At 46.5% G+C, this 17,996-nt stretch overlaps 2 protein-coding genes across 2 annotated transcripts in view; both read right to left on the reverse strand.

Annotated features, from left to right (window-relative positions):
• Positions 1-17,002, reverse strand: part of ZC3H6 (zinc finger CCCH-type containing 6) — a 155,719-nt gene extending 138,717 nt beyond the window's left edge. The window contains exon 1 of the mRNA XM_050753001.1: positions 16,993-17,002. The gene's annotated coding sequence lies outside the window, so the exon portion shown is untranslated. The remainder of the gene's footprint in view (positions 1-16,992) is intronic.
• FBLN7 (fibulin 7) overlaps positions 13,095-17,996 on the reverse strand; it is a 48,724-nt gene continuing 43,822 nt past the window's right edge. The window contains exons 7-8 of the mRNA XM_050753161.1: positions 15,985-16,123; positions 13,095-14,184 (exon numbers count right to left, since the gene is read on the reverse strand). Of these exons, the coding sequence (XP_050609118.1) occupies positions 13,812-14,184; positions 15,985-16,123 (512 nt within the window). The 3' untranslated portion in view covers positions 13,095-13,811. The remainder of the gene's footprint in view (positions 14,185-15,984; positions 16,124-17,996) is intronic.

Raw genomic sequence — 17,996 nt, forward strand, 5'->3', positions numbered from 1 at the left:
TGTTTTCAGAGGCAGCCTTAGTGCACCAGGCAAGAGTCCATCTCGCCTTCCACCCTCCTTTGATCTCAGCAACCCACACACTCCTTGTCTCAAATTGTCCTCCCTGACATTCTGGAAGCTGTGGAAGGGCATTTAGTGTACCTGACCCTTCCAAAGCTGTATTCTCTGCAAGGATCAAGCACATAAAAGGCACTTGCTCAATATTCATTAAATCATTAAAATTTAAAACATTTAAATGGGTGCTGCTTTTTTTCTATCCAACGATATGAAAAATGGTGACCTTTAAGTGAAAGAGAATAAATAGGATTTTAAAAAACATTTAAGGCTGGGTGTGGTGGCTCACACCTGTAACGCCTGTAATCGCAGTACTTTGGGAGGCCAAAGTGGGTGGATCACCTGAGCTCAGGAGTTCAAGACCAGCCTGGCTAATTTGGTGAAACCCCGTCTCTACTAAAAATACAAAAATTATGTGGGTGTGGTGGTGGGCACCTGTAATCCCAGCCACTTGTGAGGATGAGGCAGGAGAATAGCTTGAAACTGGGAGGCAGAGGTTGCAGTGAGCCGAGATCGCACCAGTGCACTCCAGACTGGGGGACAAAGTGAGACTCTGTCTAAAAACAAAACAAAACAAAAACAAACAAAAAAAAATTTACGCCTTATCCATGAAACAACATAGATGGAGATTATGTGTCCTTCTGCTCAGGTAATTCAAGAATTCCCCAGACAAAGGCAGAAATGAAGGAGAATGGCCAAGTATGCAGCTCTAGTGGTTCCTTATGCATAAGCCAGCTGCATACATGCCATCCCTTATGTGACATTCCCATGAACATCTGAGGTGTCCTCCATGGCTCTGCACAGTTCCTTCTGAGCAAGCCATACTCCTTTGTTATTTCCAAACTTGGGAATCTTAATTAGTACTAGCCACCAACTACCTAATAAACACTTCAAAACTGATCACCACACTCCAGTGGATCAGGGATTGCAGTTGAGGGCACTGGTTGCTTGAGTTGGGAGTTGATGTCTCTTAGTCAAAGACCACCAGAAACCCACATATAGTCAACAAAGTCAGGTTTACTATCTGCTGCAGCAAAAGAGATTGCATATGGCCGGAGGGCAGGTGTCTTTGTCTGTTTTCTGTTGCTGTAACAGAATACCACAGACTGGGTAATTTATAAAGAAAATGTTTAGCTCGTGGTTCTGGAGGCTGGGAAGTTCAAGAGCATGGCACTGGCATCTCGTGAGGCCCTCTTGCTGCATCATACTACGGTGAAGGGCATCACATGGTAAGAGGGCAACAGCAGGAGAGCCAGAGAGAGCTCACTTCTATAATAAAGCCCTTCCCTCAATAATGAACCCACTTCTGTGATAGTGACATTAATCCATTTATGACTGCAGAGGCCTCATTAACCCATTAATCCATTCATGAAGACAGAGCTAACATTAATTCATTCATGAGGGCAGAGGGATTAATTTTCCAACACATGAACATTTGGGGGCACATTCAAACAGCAGCAGAGAGGAACTGGGGAACATCTTAACAGGAGGGAGTTAGAGACAGGGCATTTGAGACCAGAGAAAGTCATAGGATGATCCTGGGAGGCATGGGTTAGATTTTGTAAACTAGAGAGTTGCTGGAAGAGTCAGTCACCCTTGTCTGGCTGTGTGAGTGGGTGGATGTTAGGAGAGTTTATGCTTAGATGATTTGTGACATTCATGTTCTGAATGGGTGTCATTTATGGGTTAGTTCTAGAGCAGCCATGTTGAAAAGTTGTGGCTTCTGTTTCAATTCTTAGTTCTCCCTGACAGCCTTGCTGCCAACAGAGCAATTTTTCACTCCGTTGCTGGAAAAGTGTAGCAAATGAGAGAAATGGACACCAGGAAATGACTCTGCCCACCTTACAACTGTCTCTCACCATGCAGAGAGGGAGAGTTGCATGCAGGGATGCTAAAAGAGAAAAGACACCCTGGGCAATTTCTCAGATAGGGGGACTGCCTTGTCCTGGGAGCATTTCTGTGGAATTCCTGTCCATTTGTCTTTTGACTCACTTTTGATCTGGATTACAAATTTTTTCCCTTCTGTTTGTCTAAGAGGAAAAGGAAATGTAGGTCATGCATCCTGGTTCTTAGGGCAGAGCCTGACTTTAATCAGCATGCAGATGGAACCCACAGAGTCCTTCACTGGCTCTGTAATGTCACCTGAAGTTAATAAAATCAGAGCTTCCAGTTAGTTAGCCTGACTTACTGGTAGACTATAGAGGAGGGAGGCTTCCCTGACTTTACTGAGGGTGTATCTTAGTGCATTCAGGTTGCTATAATAAACTACCTTAGGCTGGGTGACTAATAAACAACAAAAATTTATTTCTCACAGTTCTGGAGGTTGGAAAGTCCAAGATCAAGGTTCCAGCAGGTTTGGTGCCTGGTGAGGACCTGTTTCATGACCAATAAATGGTGCCTTTTTGCTGTGTCCTCACATGATGAAAGGTAGCAGACACACTCTCTGGGTTTCTTTCTTTCTCTCTCTCTCTCTCTCTCCTCTCTCTCTCTCTCTCTCTCTCTCTTTCTTTCTTTCTTTTTTTGAGATAGTCTCACTCTGTCACCAAGGCAGGAGTTCAGTGGTGCAATCTCAGCTCACTGTAACCTCCGCCTCCCGGGTTCAAGGGATTCTCCTGCCTCAGCCTCCCGAATAGCTGGGATTACAGGTGTCTACCACCACACCTGGCTGATTTTTGTATTTTTAGTAGAGACGGGGGTTTCACCATGTTGGCCAGGCTGGTCTTGAACTCCTGACCTCAACTAATCTGCCCACCTTGGTCTCCCAAAATGCTGGGATTATAGCATGAGCCACCACACTACGCCTCTGGGTTTCTTTTACAAGGGCACTAATCCCATTTATGAGAGCTCCACCTTTATAAACTAATCACCTCCCAAAAGCCCTAACCCTTAACACCTTCACCTTAGAGATGAGGTTTCAACATATGAATTTGGGTGGTTGGGGGAAACATAAACATCCAGACCACAGAAAGGGGTAAGAGCTGAATCAGCTGCTGCAGGAATATTGTTAGGGAGGAGGGAGACAGCAGGCCTGGAAGAGGAGGTTTGCGAGAGGGAGTGTTTTGGATCCTGCAGATTCTGAGGAGAGAATGACTTTGATTTTGTTTGCAGTTCTCCAGGCAAATCCAGGGTTGGGATTAAGATTCTACAGTCCTTCCTATCCCTGGAGTCAATGAATCTCTTTATGAAATATGCTGATTGAGCCCCTTGTTTCGTCTTTTACTGCTGAAGTGAGTAGAATCATGTCATTACTAGTTATAAAATTAGTCAATGTCTTTTTCAGAAATAGAAAAAGATTACAATGTTTGAAAATCAGCTCCCTGAATGTCCCAGTATGACTCTGCCCTCATTGCAAAATGGCTTTCCTCTCTGGCTCTAAATTTAGCTGCAATTACACTAATAAAGTCATCATCTTGCTCCAAGATTATTGGAAAAGGATTATAGGAAAAGGATGGCTGAGCCGGGATGTGGACTGGGAGTGAAGTGACTGGTTGGCAGTTGGTGGCTGTCTGTGTTCCCTAGGATGGAGATGACCCCTTTCAGCAGTGTCAGGGGACTGACCCTCAGCTGGGGAGGTTGGGATACTAGGTGTGTTCATTTCCTAGGGCTGCCAGAACAAAATACCACAAAGCAGGTGGCATTCTCTCACAGTTCCGGAGGCTACAAGTCTGAACTAAAGGTATATACAGGGCCACACTTCCTTCGAAGGCTGCAATGATCCTTCCTTACCTTTTCCTAGCTTTTGGTGATTGCCACCAATCTCAGCATCCCTTTGCTGTGAAAGCATGACACCAAACTCTGCTTCCGTCTTTTCTCTCTCTCTGCATGTCTCTGTGTGTGTGTGTGTGTGTGTGTTTTCACTTATGGACGCCAGTCATTGCACGATGACCCCATCTTAAGTAATTACATCTGCAAAGACATTATTTCTAAATAACGTCATATTCATAAGTACTATGTTAGGTGTTAGGACATTGACTTGGTTTGGCTGTATCCCCACCCAAATCTTATCTTGAATTGTAGCTCTCACAATTCCCACATGCCATGGGATGGACCTGGTGGGAGGTAATTGAATCATGGGGGCAGGTCTTCCCCGTGCTGTTCTCATGATAGTAAATAAGTCTTATGATATCTGATGGTATTATAAAAAGGAGTTCCCCTGCACAAGTTTCCTCTTGTCTGCTGCCATGTAAGACATGCCTTTGCTTCACCTTTGCCTTCCGCTATGATTGTGAGGCCTCCCCAGCCATGCAGAAATGTGAGTGCATTGGCCCTCTTTTTCTTTATAATTACCCAGTTTTGGGTATGTCTTTATCAGCAGCATGAAAATGGACTAATACAGACATAAACATATCTTTTTGAGAGACACAGTTCAGCCTACAACACAAAGCCTATTAGGTTCCTCAGGCAAGAGGCTGGGACAGAGCTGAGGTTGGCCCTGCTGACTCTTCCATGATGCTGGAAAGGATATTCTAACCTCTGATACAGGCCATTCTAGCCTGAGTTTTGCAATTTAAGAAATCAGGCTGGGCGCTGTGGCTCACGCCTGTAATCCCAGCACTTTGGGAGGCTGAGGTGGGAGGATCGCACAAGCCTGAGAGGTGGAAACTGAAGTGGCATGAGAATATGCCACTGCACTCCAGCTTGGGTGACAGAGCGAAACCCTGTCCCCCCCTCCAAAAAAAAAGGAAGAAGAAATTAATTTGGGGGGAGGGGTAAGGCAGGTGCAAGGAGTCAAATGTGACTATTCCTCAGTCCACTTCATAATCTTGCCATCCATGAGTGAGTGATCTTGTCATTTTATTTTCTCCCTTTCTGCCACGAGTCAGTCAGGATAGTTATGCTGGAGCAAAGGATAACCTTAAAATCGCTGTGACTTAAAACAACAAAGGACCATTTTTTGCTCATGCTTTTGAGTCTCATAGGTCAGCAATTCACTGTAATCACTCAGGCACCTGAACTGACAGGGCCACCTCTACATTGAGTGGAGGCATTGGCCATATGAGAGGAGAGAGAACTCTGAGGGTCCCAGCATCTGTGAGTTCCTTGGCCTGGAAGAGACTGGCACCATTTCTGAGCCAGCACTGGTCCCAGTGCCATGCGCTCCCATGAGGGCACAGAGTGCCAGCCTATCATGGGCTCAGAGGTGGGAGAGGAGGAAATATTAGGCCAAATTTGCTAATGTCTACCACAAATGCCAACTGTTTTGTGCCTTGTCCATCACCTTGCCCACAGGACAGGCTGGCACTGGAGCTGCCTCAGGGAGCATGCAGACAAGATGCCTGCTTTTGCGGAGCTGGGATCCCAGCAGGTCAGGTCTGTAGGGATGCTTCTGGCTACAAACAAGAACTCCATCTGAAACCTACTTAAATCATAACCATGTTATCTCACATAACAGGAAGTCCAGCACTGGTATGAGAAAGACTCCCCAGAGGGCACTGTTCTTATCTCCCACAGCTTTCAAGCCCAGGTCTGGCACTCCCTGGGAGCTGAAGACAGGAATGAAGGAATGGGAGCAGTAAACTACCTTGCCACTCAGGGCCCCAGCAAGGCACAAGGAGTGAACTCTTCCTATGATGGAGGTTGGCCTGGGTCAGGTGGGCAAATGAGTCTAAGAGGCAGAGATCTTTATCTGCAGAAACATGTCCGGCCACTCAGCCAACCATAAGAAAGGAAGGCAAGCTATTGTGTAAGTGCCACCCTGTGGCTGAGGTGAATCCTGGCATAAGTTAGCAAGGTATATGACAGAGCACACTTTCCCCCTAAAGAATGCATCTAAAGAGCTCCCCGAGCTAAGAAACTAGATTGCTAAGATCTAATTTTTCATTAAATGTGGTCAGATTCAGAAAGTCCCATCAGCCCAAATCTAATTTTCATCATCCTAGTCTCTTGTTTGCAAGTCAGCTAATATTTCTGTGGTCAGGCCAATGCTGTGTTTTGTTGGCAATGCTCTTTGTGACAAAGGGTGGCCTTAGTTTACCATTAGACTTCCTCTAATAAGAACCAACTTCTCCATGAATCAAGTGCCAACTTCTCCATGAATTGGTCTTGACTCTTCCGGTGACCCCTTCCCCCCAGCCTCTGAGCTTGGTGAGCCTGCAGCACCACACGCATTGGATTTTTCACTCTGTTTCTACCACTGTTCAAAGTACCCCCTTGTGACAGATGTGGAGATCTTCTCAACCAGAGGGTAAGTTTTATTTTAGGTAGAAATCATTGGTTTGAAAAGAACACCCAAAAGAATGCATGCAAAGGAAGACTGAAAGGACACAGGGCTATCTGATGAAACCCACAGACTGGAAGCCAGGTTGCATGAGGCACTGGAAACCCAAACAGGAAACCAGGAGTGGCATGTTGAAAATATGGCCCTAAAATCCTTTGAAACCTCTCAGCTCAATTCAATTCAGGAAGTACTCATTGGCCTATGTCCACCTCCCAGGACTCAGTGGCTTCTTGTAACTGCTTTGACCAACAGAGTCTGGTGGAGGTAACAATACGTGATTGGGTCTCAAAAGGCCATGCAGCTTCCACTTTGTTCCCTGGAACACTCATGCTAGGAACACGAGCCACTGTGTTAGAAGTCCAACTACTCTGAGGCCACCTGGCTCAGAGGTGGGTTTATTGGGAGTCTAAACAAGTGCCCAAGGAGAGACATGAGGAAGTCAGACTCAAATGGATCACTTTCCACCAACCACTGCCTCAGCTTTACCAGGCTCTCCCTGCAGGGAGGGAAAGATGAACTTTTGTGACTCTTAACTTGTACCTATGAAATTCTGTATGTGTTTATGAGCTGCGTAAATATTCCTGAATATCTGCTGTGTTCTACACACTGTTCTAGGTGCTAAGCCACATGGAGAGCCCAAGGGTAGATGTTCCAGTTATCAGTCCTAGTCTTTAGGTCACCCCAGCCCAGGCAGACATGTAAGTGACCCTCAGGTAACCCCAGCCCCCAGGCATGGAGTCTTCCCAGCTGAGGGAAGCAAAGACACTGTGGAGCAAATAGAAACGATTCCCCTGTGCTCTCTCTGAACTCCTGGCCCACCGAATCTATGATAATTCATAATAAAATAATAGCTTTAAGCCACTAAGTGTTGGGATATTTTATGCAGCAATAATAAGCAGAACACAAAATTAAGTCCTATCCTTCCAAGCCCCATGGTCTATCGTTTCCTTCCTTCCCACATCAACGTCATTGTTCTGTTAGTAGACAAGTTGTCTTTCCTTTGTGCCCATGAGCCCAATATGGCCATCTAAGGCTTTACATCACTACTTCATTCAAACACTCAGAAGTGATTCTGAGTCCTAAGGCCAAACTCCTACATGGGATCCAACTGTCACTGCACATGATTCCAGTGTTCGCAACACCCAACTGACGTGGATGATATACATTCGCCCCTCCACACCTGCAGGTTCTGCACAATCAACCAACTGCATATCAAAAATATTCAGAGGCCGGGCGCGGTGGCTCAAGCCTGTAATCCCAGCACTTTGGGAGGCCGAGATGGGCGGATCACAAGGTCAGGAGATCGAGACCATCCTGGCTAACACGGTGAAACCCCGTCTCTACTAAAAAATACAAAAAACTAGCCGGGCAAGGTGGCGGGCACCTGTAGTCCCAGCTACTCGGGAGGCTGAGGCAGGAGAATGGCGTAAACCCGGGAGGCGGAGCTTGCAGTGAGCTGAGATCCGGCCACTGCACTCCAGCCTGGGCGACAGAACGAGACTCCGTGTCAAAAAAAAAAAAAAAAAAAAAAATTCAGAAAAAAGGAATACAAATAATATACATTTTAAAACATATAGCAACTATTTACGCAGCATTTACATTGTATCAGATATCATAAATTAAGATATTACTTAAATTATGCAAGAGAATGTGCATAGGCTCTCTTCAAATACTATGCCATTTCTGTTTTTTTTTTTTTTTTTGAATACAGAGTCTCGCTGTGTCACCTAGGCTGGAGTGCAGCAGTGCTATCTCGGCTCACTGCAACCTCCACCTCCTGGGTTCAAGTGATTCTCCTGCCTCAGCCTCCCAAGTAGCTGGGATTACAGGTGTGTGCCACCACACCCAGCTAATTTTTGTATTTTTAGTAGAGATGGAGTTTCACCATGTTGGCCAGGTTGGTCTCAAACTCCTGACCTCAGGTGATCCACCTGCCTTGGCCTCCCAAAGAGCTGGGATTACAGGTGTGACCCACTGCACCCAGCCCTATGCCATTTTTCTATCAGGGACTTGAGCATCCATGGATTTTGGTATCCATGGGGGGTCCTGGAACCCATCCTCTGCAGATACCAAGGGATGACTCTAATTACATATATTACATATACATTTACTATATATACTGACAAACCCCTTTCACTGCTTTTGTTTTGGTAGCTCTCATCCCTCTTTGACATTACATTACATTTTTTCATTTACACATGTATTATCTATCTCCTTGCTAAAATGTAGGCTCCATGAAGTCAGTGTCTTTGGCAACCTTATCCATTGTAACTTCAGCAAGTAGAACAGTGCCTGGAACACCGCGGAAATTCAGGAATATTCATGCAGCTCATAAACACGCAGAGATTTTCACATGTATAAGCTAAGAGTCATAAAAGTTTATCCTTTCATCCCTGCAGTAAGAGCTTGGTAAAGCTGAGGCAGTGGTTGGTGGAAAGTGAACGACCCATTTGAGTCTGACTTCCTCATGTCTCTCCTTGGGCACATGCTCAGACTCCCAATAAACACATCAAGTTTACTGTGACTCTGCAGTGGTATTTGGTTGTTGGCTTATTTTCCTTTTGGTTTGGTAGTGTTGTAGGAATAATAATTTTTTAAAAGTGATTTTTAAAACCCATCCAGAATCCTAGCTAACTTTCTACTGCTCAAGTGCCCGTGATCTATTCAGCTTTCCTCTTGTCTCTTCCTGGTGGCAGCCGACTGATACCCAGACACCCAAGTCAGGCAGGTGGGCTAACTGTAGAACACCCCTCCACTCAGGCCTCTCTGTCCTTCCAAAGGAGGGTTTGGTGGGTGGGGCAGATGGGAGAACTGGAGGTGTCACTGGGGCCTTCTTTGATTCAGGAACAAGAATGCTCATACACTGCTGTTGGGGGCAGAAAGTAACGTAATTCTTACAGAGGAAAAATTGGCCCTAAAGATACAAAGGCAAAAATACCAAAAGACATATGCATATTGCTGCAATATTTTTAATAGCAAAGGGCGAGAAACAACCCAATGTCAATCGAGAGTGACTGGTTGAATAAACAATGGTATGCTGTCATAATGGAGCATTTTATAATGGAAAACATACTATATGGTTCTATGGAGTGATAGCCAATATTTTAAGCAAAATAGAAGGGTCCAGGAAAGTGTGAAATAGCATGCTGTCATTTATCATTTGTTTATGTTGCTTAAATGGAAGGATAAAAGGGGAAAATTTGGTTACAGCAGAAGGAGGAAGGGAACCGGTCAGAAGATAAACTCTGAATACATTTTGTTTTGTAGATTTGACTTTGGAACCATGTTAATAGTTTATGTACTTATAGAACAAAGTTAAAATTAAAAAGCAATCTCTAAAAATTTCAGGAAAATGAAGGAGGTATAATCAGTAAATCCTGATTCTAGTTTGGAGCATGCCACAGAGAGGGGAACCATTCCAAGTAACTTTACAACAGCAAGTTGACTGTCTGTCCCTAATAGCATAAATGTTGAGGACACAAGAATCGAAGAAAAAAACAATTTTAACTGTTTTTAGTTATCACATTTGTGTGTTAAGGTTGGCATTGTTCTTATAATAATTTTTTTAAATGTGTAGTTATTTTGGTGATGTTTAGAAGGAGGTTTTCAGAATGAGAGAAGGAGAACAGACAGAGGATCAATGAAGTTGCATTAAAAATGAAAACAAGGCCAGGCGTGGTGGCTACGCCTGTAATCCCAGCACTTTGAGAGACTGAGGCGGGAGTTTGAGACCAGCCTAGCCAACATGGCAAAACCCTGTCTCTACTAAAAATACAAAAATTAGCTGGGTGTGGTGGTGCACGCCTGTAATCCCAGCTACTCGGGAGACTGAGGCGTGAGAATCGCTTGAACCCGGGAGGTAGAGGTTGCAGTGAGCCAAGATTGCACCACTGCACTCCAGCCTGGGCAATAGAGCTAGACTCTGTCTCAAAAATAAAATAAAATAAAAACACTATGAAAAATAAAAATTTGCTGGGTGTAATGGCATGGACCTGTAGTCCCAGCTACTCAGAGGCTGAGGTGGAAGGATTGCTTGAGTCCAGGAATTTGAGGTTGCAGTGAGCTATGATTGTACCACTGCACTCCACCCTGAGTGACACAGAGAGACCCTGTCCCTATGCCAATTCTCCCCTTAACACAACAAAAAACCCACAGTAGTCCTGAATTAAATTGGAAGTATCAGCATGAACTCATGTAGTGTTTTATCTTAAAAAAATACTAATAATACATATTTCCTAGCTCTAGCCACTAAAGCCAAGATACGATGATGTAACCGCTACCAATGAGCACTCTGAGCACCCAGATCTTGATATCTAATTACCATTCCCCACTAGAAGGAACCAGGGATTGTTGAGGGAAAACAGCTGATTTCAGGGCTGGGGCAGAAAATATACAAGATGAAAATCTTATCATACAAGATAATTAGGAAACTATTAAAGACTACTAGGGTCATGTCAAAAGGAATCAGCCACCTTGAAGCAGCTCCCAAGAACCAAAGATAGAACAATTGGAGCAAAAACAAAGACAGTAACTGTAATTACTATGAATACAGATGATAACACACATGATAACATCAGGTATGTTTCAACCATGAGTTCATAATGTACTCAAAGAAGAAAACAACTCTCACAGGGCATATTGGAAAGATGCCTGTGAACCACCTCATTTTGAAAACTGAAAAATAAAGGGAGGAAAGCCAAGAATCAATCCTACTTTTCTCATACAACCAAATCTCAGGGTAACCGTAACTGATGAGAGTAAGTTTCTCCTTATAAAGTAGGTCAGCTAATAAACAAAGAAAAAAATCAATAGCACTGGAATATTAATTGCAACCACTACAGAAGTAATGGATCTGTGCAATCAGTGGGTGCTAACCTCCTACTAGAAGGATCTGTCACCACCAATGAAGTAGTCTTGCCAAAATAAACCTAACTAGAATCTAACTCTCTAGATTTGTAAGAAATAGAGATGCACTCAGAAAGACTCATACTATGAGAAATTCTACAATATAAATGACCTAATATTTTGTCTTCCAACAAACCTTCAGATTATTCCAGAATATGCTGAAGTGTAAATTCCACTGCTACAGATTTAGAAAAGACTTAAAAGGCGTATCAAAAAATTACAGTGCATAGACCTACTGCAAGTAAACAAAAAAATATAAGCCACTCAGAGAAATGTCAACAATGGCTGAATATTTAAAGGTATTAAGGAATTAATGTTTTAGATGTGAATGGTATTTTGGTTATCCTTTTTTTTAAAGTTATCTTTTAGAGATACATTCTAAAATATTTTCAGAGGAAATGATAGGATTGGATCTACTTCAACATCATCATGAGGTGGGGTGATAGTAAACGAAACAAGTTGGCCATGTGTTCATTGTCGAAGCCACTGATTCAGGCATGGAGTTCATTATACTATTCTCTCTACTTTTGCATATGTTTGCAACTTTGCCTGATAAAAAGTCTTGAAGCCCCTCCCTCAAATAATATGAAACTATATTACCTGGAAAGGGGTGCAAATGGATACTGGTTAACTACTAGCTACTCTTAGTGTGGAGTGGAGCTCTGAAAGGACAAAAGAAAAGTTGATTCCATAGAGGAGAGTGGGGAAAGAGCACATAGAGAACAAGACACTCTACAGGGAGAAGTGCCCAGCCATCATCCACAAAAGACCCATCATCCACATCATCCACAAGAAGTGCCCAGCCATCATCGTCCGCACCCATCATCCACATCCTAAGCAGTCAGCCAATTATACTTTGGTGCTGTGGGGACCGGGGCTGGGTGCATGATTTCATCAGTGGGAAGCAGGTTAGATGATGACAGATCTTGGTGATGGAAATCGTTGCTTTAAACCGGGCTATTTGACATCAAAGTCATATCATATACCAGCTTAGAGGCTACCTGCTCTGGAGACTCCCCAAACACTCCTCACCTTCTGGGATGTGAGAGGCTTGTCCCCCTGAACCACCCCTGTCCCTAGCCCACAGCTGTGACATCTCCCATTCAGGAACCTGGCCAGACCCTTGGACTCTTCCGCCTGGTGTTGTACACATGGGACTGGGTGGTGTGCAAGCTTCTGGCCCAGCATAGCTACATTTAGAAACGGAAGTCTGTGGATAATGTTTCAACGAAGTCTTGTGACTGTAGTTTGGAGGTCCTTTTTCTGTTGTTAGAGATAGCAGCTGAGCGCATGGGAGAAGAAAAATTTCAAAAGCAACTCTTGACTGGGTCTCAATCTTTGTTCAAAAAATAGTACAAGAATAAACCATCTTAGAAACCATCTTGATGTAGGGCTTGATCATCGAACTAGTGACACACTTCTGGCTCCATCTCATACCAGGGCAAATACAAAGAAGATTTAAATAAAATACATGTGACGAAATCTCACCAGCAGCTTGACAGGTAATTAGATAATGACACTTTCTTACAGATTCTCTACCTCTTAAGTTTTAGCTTGAATGATCTTCCCCACCCTACCCTACACCCCTCCCTACCCCACCCCACTCAGCTCTGGCCAGTGTTTTCTCTCTTTGGTCACCTGGAGGGCGTCACCCTGTAGTGAATTCATCAGAAACAAAAGGCCATGGAATCCATGACAACTCAAGCATTTTCCTAAACTCTCCATGGCCAGGTATTGTCCTTACCAATCTCCCATGTGGTCAAAACAAATTTATATTGTGGAACAGTCCCAAACATCACCTCTGTGTTCTCTGACTCATTTATTCCAGTGTATCCAACCCAGACAGGAAGAGAGCCAGCCATCCCCTCCTACAAGGAAGTGGGCTGTCTCATGCTCAGGGAGAAGTCAGGCGGGCAGGAAGGAGCAATTGCTTTTATTTTTCCAGTTATATTACCAGGTTATGTATTTGAGATATGATTTCTCAAAAGGGAAGTAACTCAGGCAGAATCCATGCTTTTAACAATGGGTCCTTGGTCTAGAAGGATCTGCGTGGGGTTTAAGGCCCTCCTGTGGCTCTCTGATGAGAAGGCAGGCAGGCATGTCACAGAGGAAAAGGCAGGTAAGAACAACGTGCTGTGGGTCATGGGAGGAGACTCCACTTCTTATGCTACATACGCAGAGGCATGACTAGGCCCCCCGCACGACTAGAACGGCCTCATTCATAGCAAGCCTGGCTATAAAAATGCAGAAGGGCTGATAGTCATCCGACACACATTGCCAGCTTTTCTCTCCCCAGCAGTTCAAACTCACAAGGCCATTTGCACAGCATTTTGGAGAGCCACCCATCCCCTGAATGAAAAAGGTTTAAGAAAGTTAGTGCATAATCTAAGGGAAGGGCCTCAAAGCAGAAAAAAAAAAAAAAAAAAAAAAAAAATGTGATGGCAGCAGGTTGAGTTTTGTGGCTGCTCTTCTGTGCTATTCCATGGGACACCGTGCAACGCCGGCCTAGAAGCCTGGGTGCACTGGCGAGAGGGCGGGAGCAGGCGGGAGGGTCCACGCACTCAGGGCCCCAAGCTGAGCCTTCGGGGAAGAGAAATGAGGTCAGATCTCCACACCCCGGTGCTCCTGTGTACCCTCAGAAGTCATAGGGGGATACAAAAATGGTGACCTTGGACACGTGGTTGGCCTGGAAGGAGCGGTCCAGGTATTCCGACATGTCGACGTCCACCTCCAGCGTCTGAGGCCCCGCCAGCGTCTGCACGAGGATGAGCTCCCCAGTCTGCCGGTCTGAGCGCTGCATCACAAAGTGGCCGCGGCTGTTGCCACCCACGATCCCAAAGCGCAGGCTGTTGGGCCCAGCTCGGCCGGGGGCAGAGGCGGTGGCCATGCGGAAGAGCGTGATGGGCGTCTTCAGGTTGGAAGGCAGAGAGAGGTAATGGAAGGAGATGGTCTTGGGCAGATGGCGGCAGGGCCTGCTGTCCATAGGGCAGGGGTTCCGCTCACACTGGCTGGAGCAGAGAGGCAAAATGGGGGCCAGTCAGCCTTGGGGAGTCTCATGAGGGGCTGCTCTGACCCGGCTGCCCACCTGCCCTCTTGCAGAGGTCACCTAGATGACCTTTCCCAGCGACGCGTCCTTTACCCAGGAGCTATGGAGCTGCAGGCGGTGAACGTAGCTGGTGTCAGGCATGGCAAAGGCAGGGCGGCTGCTTCTGTTCCTGCTCATTGGTGCTCCCTGCCCACCTGTGTACGTGTGTATGTGTGTGCATATATATTTATTTATGCTATTACTATCATTTTTACAGAAAAATAAAGCCTGGGAATATTAAATAACGATGGCAATGCTGATATTCAAACCAGGTGCCCTTTCTCCATGGGCTGCGACCTCCCTCAGTAATGGTAGGACCTCAGCAGTTAGTCAGCAACATCGTGTAATGCGGTGCTTCCCACACGGTATATGGTGAACTTCCTAAACACAGCAGCATGTATTTTATTTATTTCTTTATTTTAGACAGAGTCTCACTCTGTCGCCCAGCCTGCAGGGTGGTGGCATGATCTCGGCTCTCTGCAACCTCCACCTCCCAGGTTCAAGTGATTCTCCCGCCTCAGCCTCCTGGGTAGCTGGGATTACAGATGCCCGCCACCACGCCCAGCTAATTTTTGTATTTTTAGTAGAGACGGGGTTTCACCATGCTGGCCAGGCTGGTCTCGAACTCCTGACCTCAAGTGATCTACCCGCCTTGGCCTCCCAAAGTGCTGGAATTACAAGCATGAGCCACCGCGCCTGGCCATCACATGTATTCTTAAAGCAGGAAGCCCTGTTTTCCTTAATCATTTGGAAACAGGCTCTTAGGGATTTGCTTTTGATATTTCTCTATCTTGTTAAACAGAAAAGACAAACGCAATCTAGTATATTTGGTGATTCTGTAGCATCATGATTATGCAGGTCAAATATCACATCCAGCTGTTGGTCGAATGCCCCGGAGGCCATAACAGACAGGTTCCCCATCCCTTCACCAAGTGACTCCATGAGGAAGGTTCTGATGTCTTCTCTCTCTCTACAAACTGCCCTGCTTCAGTGCCACTAACTTTCTTGCTGCTTCTAATCTGCTTTAACTCAACAGCAATTCAAATAATTAAGTTACCTTCCATGGCTGTTACTTCATTTTAAAGACAATGCTAGGGCTCTTGTGATCTCTTTTTGAGAGGAAAACGTATGTGCTTTGTGATAGTTGTAGTTATTCCCTTAAAGGTCCATCTCCCAACTTTAAAAAAAAAAAAGCTCTACTTGCTGTTTAAGAGTTGCAGTTACTAGATGTAGAATCGTCCAGTACTATGGGAAAAACAGAGCGGTATAATGCAGGCTGCATGGGATATGCAGGGTAACTCAAGGGAGTCTACAGTTCCCGGCTATGTGAATGCTGTCACCTCCCAAATCCATGTGATCTATACCTGTCTCCTGGGCTGCTATGGGTTTATCAGGGTAACGTCACCAACAGCTTCTTCCCTCCAGTGGCCTGCCCTGGCTTTGCCATTCTGGGGTGGCAGCAAGCCCATCATCCTCTATGCAGTAGGAGAGCACTTAGTACATCAGTCCCATAGGGAATGGGGTTCTTATTTCTCCAGAGCAGCAACGCATTAAATGCAACCACTGAGGGGAAACGGCAATTCAGAGAAGCCAGCCTCCCAGCCTCCGGCCTCTCATCTTTCTATGGCGTAACTGTACCTTCTCCCAAGAACCTCTAGGAGGCATCCAGCCCAGCCACACTTGGAGGCCTGGGTGAGGGTGTGCACGCCCTGGAGATACTCACAATGGAGACGTCTTCACGTAGCTCACATTGCCGCTGCCCTCGGGGCACTCAGGGCTGACACACTGGAAGCTTCCACCGGTGTTGATGCACGTGGTCCCCTGGGGGCACACCGGCTGCAGGCCCACACATTCATCCACATCTGAGATATGGGACATACAAGGGGTGAGCGTCTCCCTGACCTTCCCTCCATTGCAGACAGAACCACCTGAGATGCCCTGCAGGCCCTGTAACGTGGTGCTCCCTGCTCCTGGCACTTATTCTTAAAGCACAAAGCTTGCCTTCCTGGAATGTGTGGAATCAAGGCCCTGAGGAAATGCCAGGGAGCGCCCCTCCCGGGGATCCTGTCCTCCTTCCCTGGGGCATGACAGGTGGCAGGGGTGGTGGAAAGCACCAGGTGAGTGTTACTGGTCACAACACTTCTCTCAGACCTGCCTGCTTCTCAGCTCAAATGCCCCATTACCCTCCATGGCTGCTATTTTTCATCTATATATATACATATATATTTTTAAAATTTTTTTTACATTATAATCTTCCAAAAAGTCTCCCTCCCCATGCCGAATGCGGACACCTCCATATCATGATTTGTACGCGTTCTCTGCTGCCTTTGCAGACATCCAGAGAGTCTCCCCGCTGGAGGCCATCCTTCCCAACCCCGAGCAACCCTAGGTGGGCCTTTGTGAGCACTGTGGGAGGGAGGGAGGTAGTGTGGGTGGCTATCTGGATGCCTTCTCCTGCTCCAGCCCCAGGTCACCCGCTCCTCAGAGCCCTGCAGCAGGGCCCCAAGGGGTTGTCACCGGGGAGCCACCCCTCCCCTCACATTCCCACGTCAGCCCATGGAGGAGCCCTCTGCCCTCTCTTCTCCCATTCTCCCTTGGTGGGTCAGAGCTGCTGCCTGGAGCCAGTGGGGCTCCCCTCTGTGTCCTGTTTCCAGGGGGGGAGTCCAGCTGAGGAGGTGGGCCTGTTCACCCTCCTAGGGTGAGGTGTGCCTGCAGGAGCAGAGCCAGTCCTCCCCCCGAAAGGCCCACTGCAGCACGGTAGTTTGAGGGTCAAGGGTCAGGATGATGCTGCTTGGGCTTCAGGCCTGAGATGTGTGCTCTGACTCAGCTCATGTGGAGATTCAGCATGTTTACATCAACTGGCATCTGTATGTTCCCTAAGTGGAGGTGGGCAAACACAGGAGGCTTCCTGTTAGGCACCCAGGGTCCCTGGGACTTGTCCTGTAGTGACGATGGTGACTGCTGCCAGGGTTCTCAGCCTCTCTGTTCTACAACCAACCCACTCTGCACACATCCTTCTTGCCCTCTTAGGTGCCTCCCACCCCTGCTGCTGACACTCCTTGTCAACTTCAGATGATGTTCTTTCCCACTCTGCCAGGAATCAGCCTCAGAAACCTCAACCCGGTCCTCCAGGAAGCCACTGCTGATGGACAGGGTTCAGCACTGGGGTGAAACCGGAGCCAGTTAGTTTCCATCTGCACCCCTGCCCCCCAACCCACTCTCTGCACCTGAGACGCGGACTGGTTTTCGGCTGGGGTTGGCAAATGATAGTGACCCAGCCTGAGGGAGTCCTGACCTGCCTGGATGTGGTTCTGATGGTGGCTGTGTCCTTGATGGCCACCATCTATCAGGCTCTGCTAAGCCCCCTCACTTCCTGTACCCCTCAAGCCAGGGGTAGTGATGCCCCCGACTTTTGTCCCTCCCTGGGTGCTCCATCTCCCTTGTCCTCAGCTACCATCAAACGAGGCTGGTGCTGTAGACGTAAGTGCCTGTAAGGTGCTACCCCTTTCAGAGGTGGACTTACAGGTGGCCACACAGGGTCATGGAGCCTCATGGGTTCCTCCAGATTACATGACCTGGGTGACCACCTGGCCACTCTGCCTTTAGGTCCAGCCCTAGCTGAAGGCATTGTTGAGTGGGTGGAAGTGACCAGACCTTGAAAAAAAAAAAAAACCCAGTTACTGGAATAAAGTTGGAAAAGACTACTTGCCAGGATGGTTAAGGAATTCATTTTCC

This window comes from Macaca thibetana, chromosome 13, assembly GCF_024542745.1.
Source record: "Macaca thibetana thibetana isolate TM-01 chromosome 13, ASM2454274v1, whole genome shotgun sequence".
NCBI classification, from domain to species: Eukaryota; Metazoa; Chordata; class Mammalia; order Primates; family Cercopithecidae; genus Macaca; species Macaca thibetana.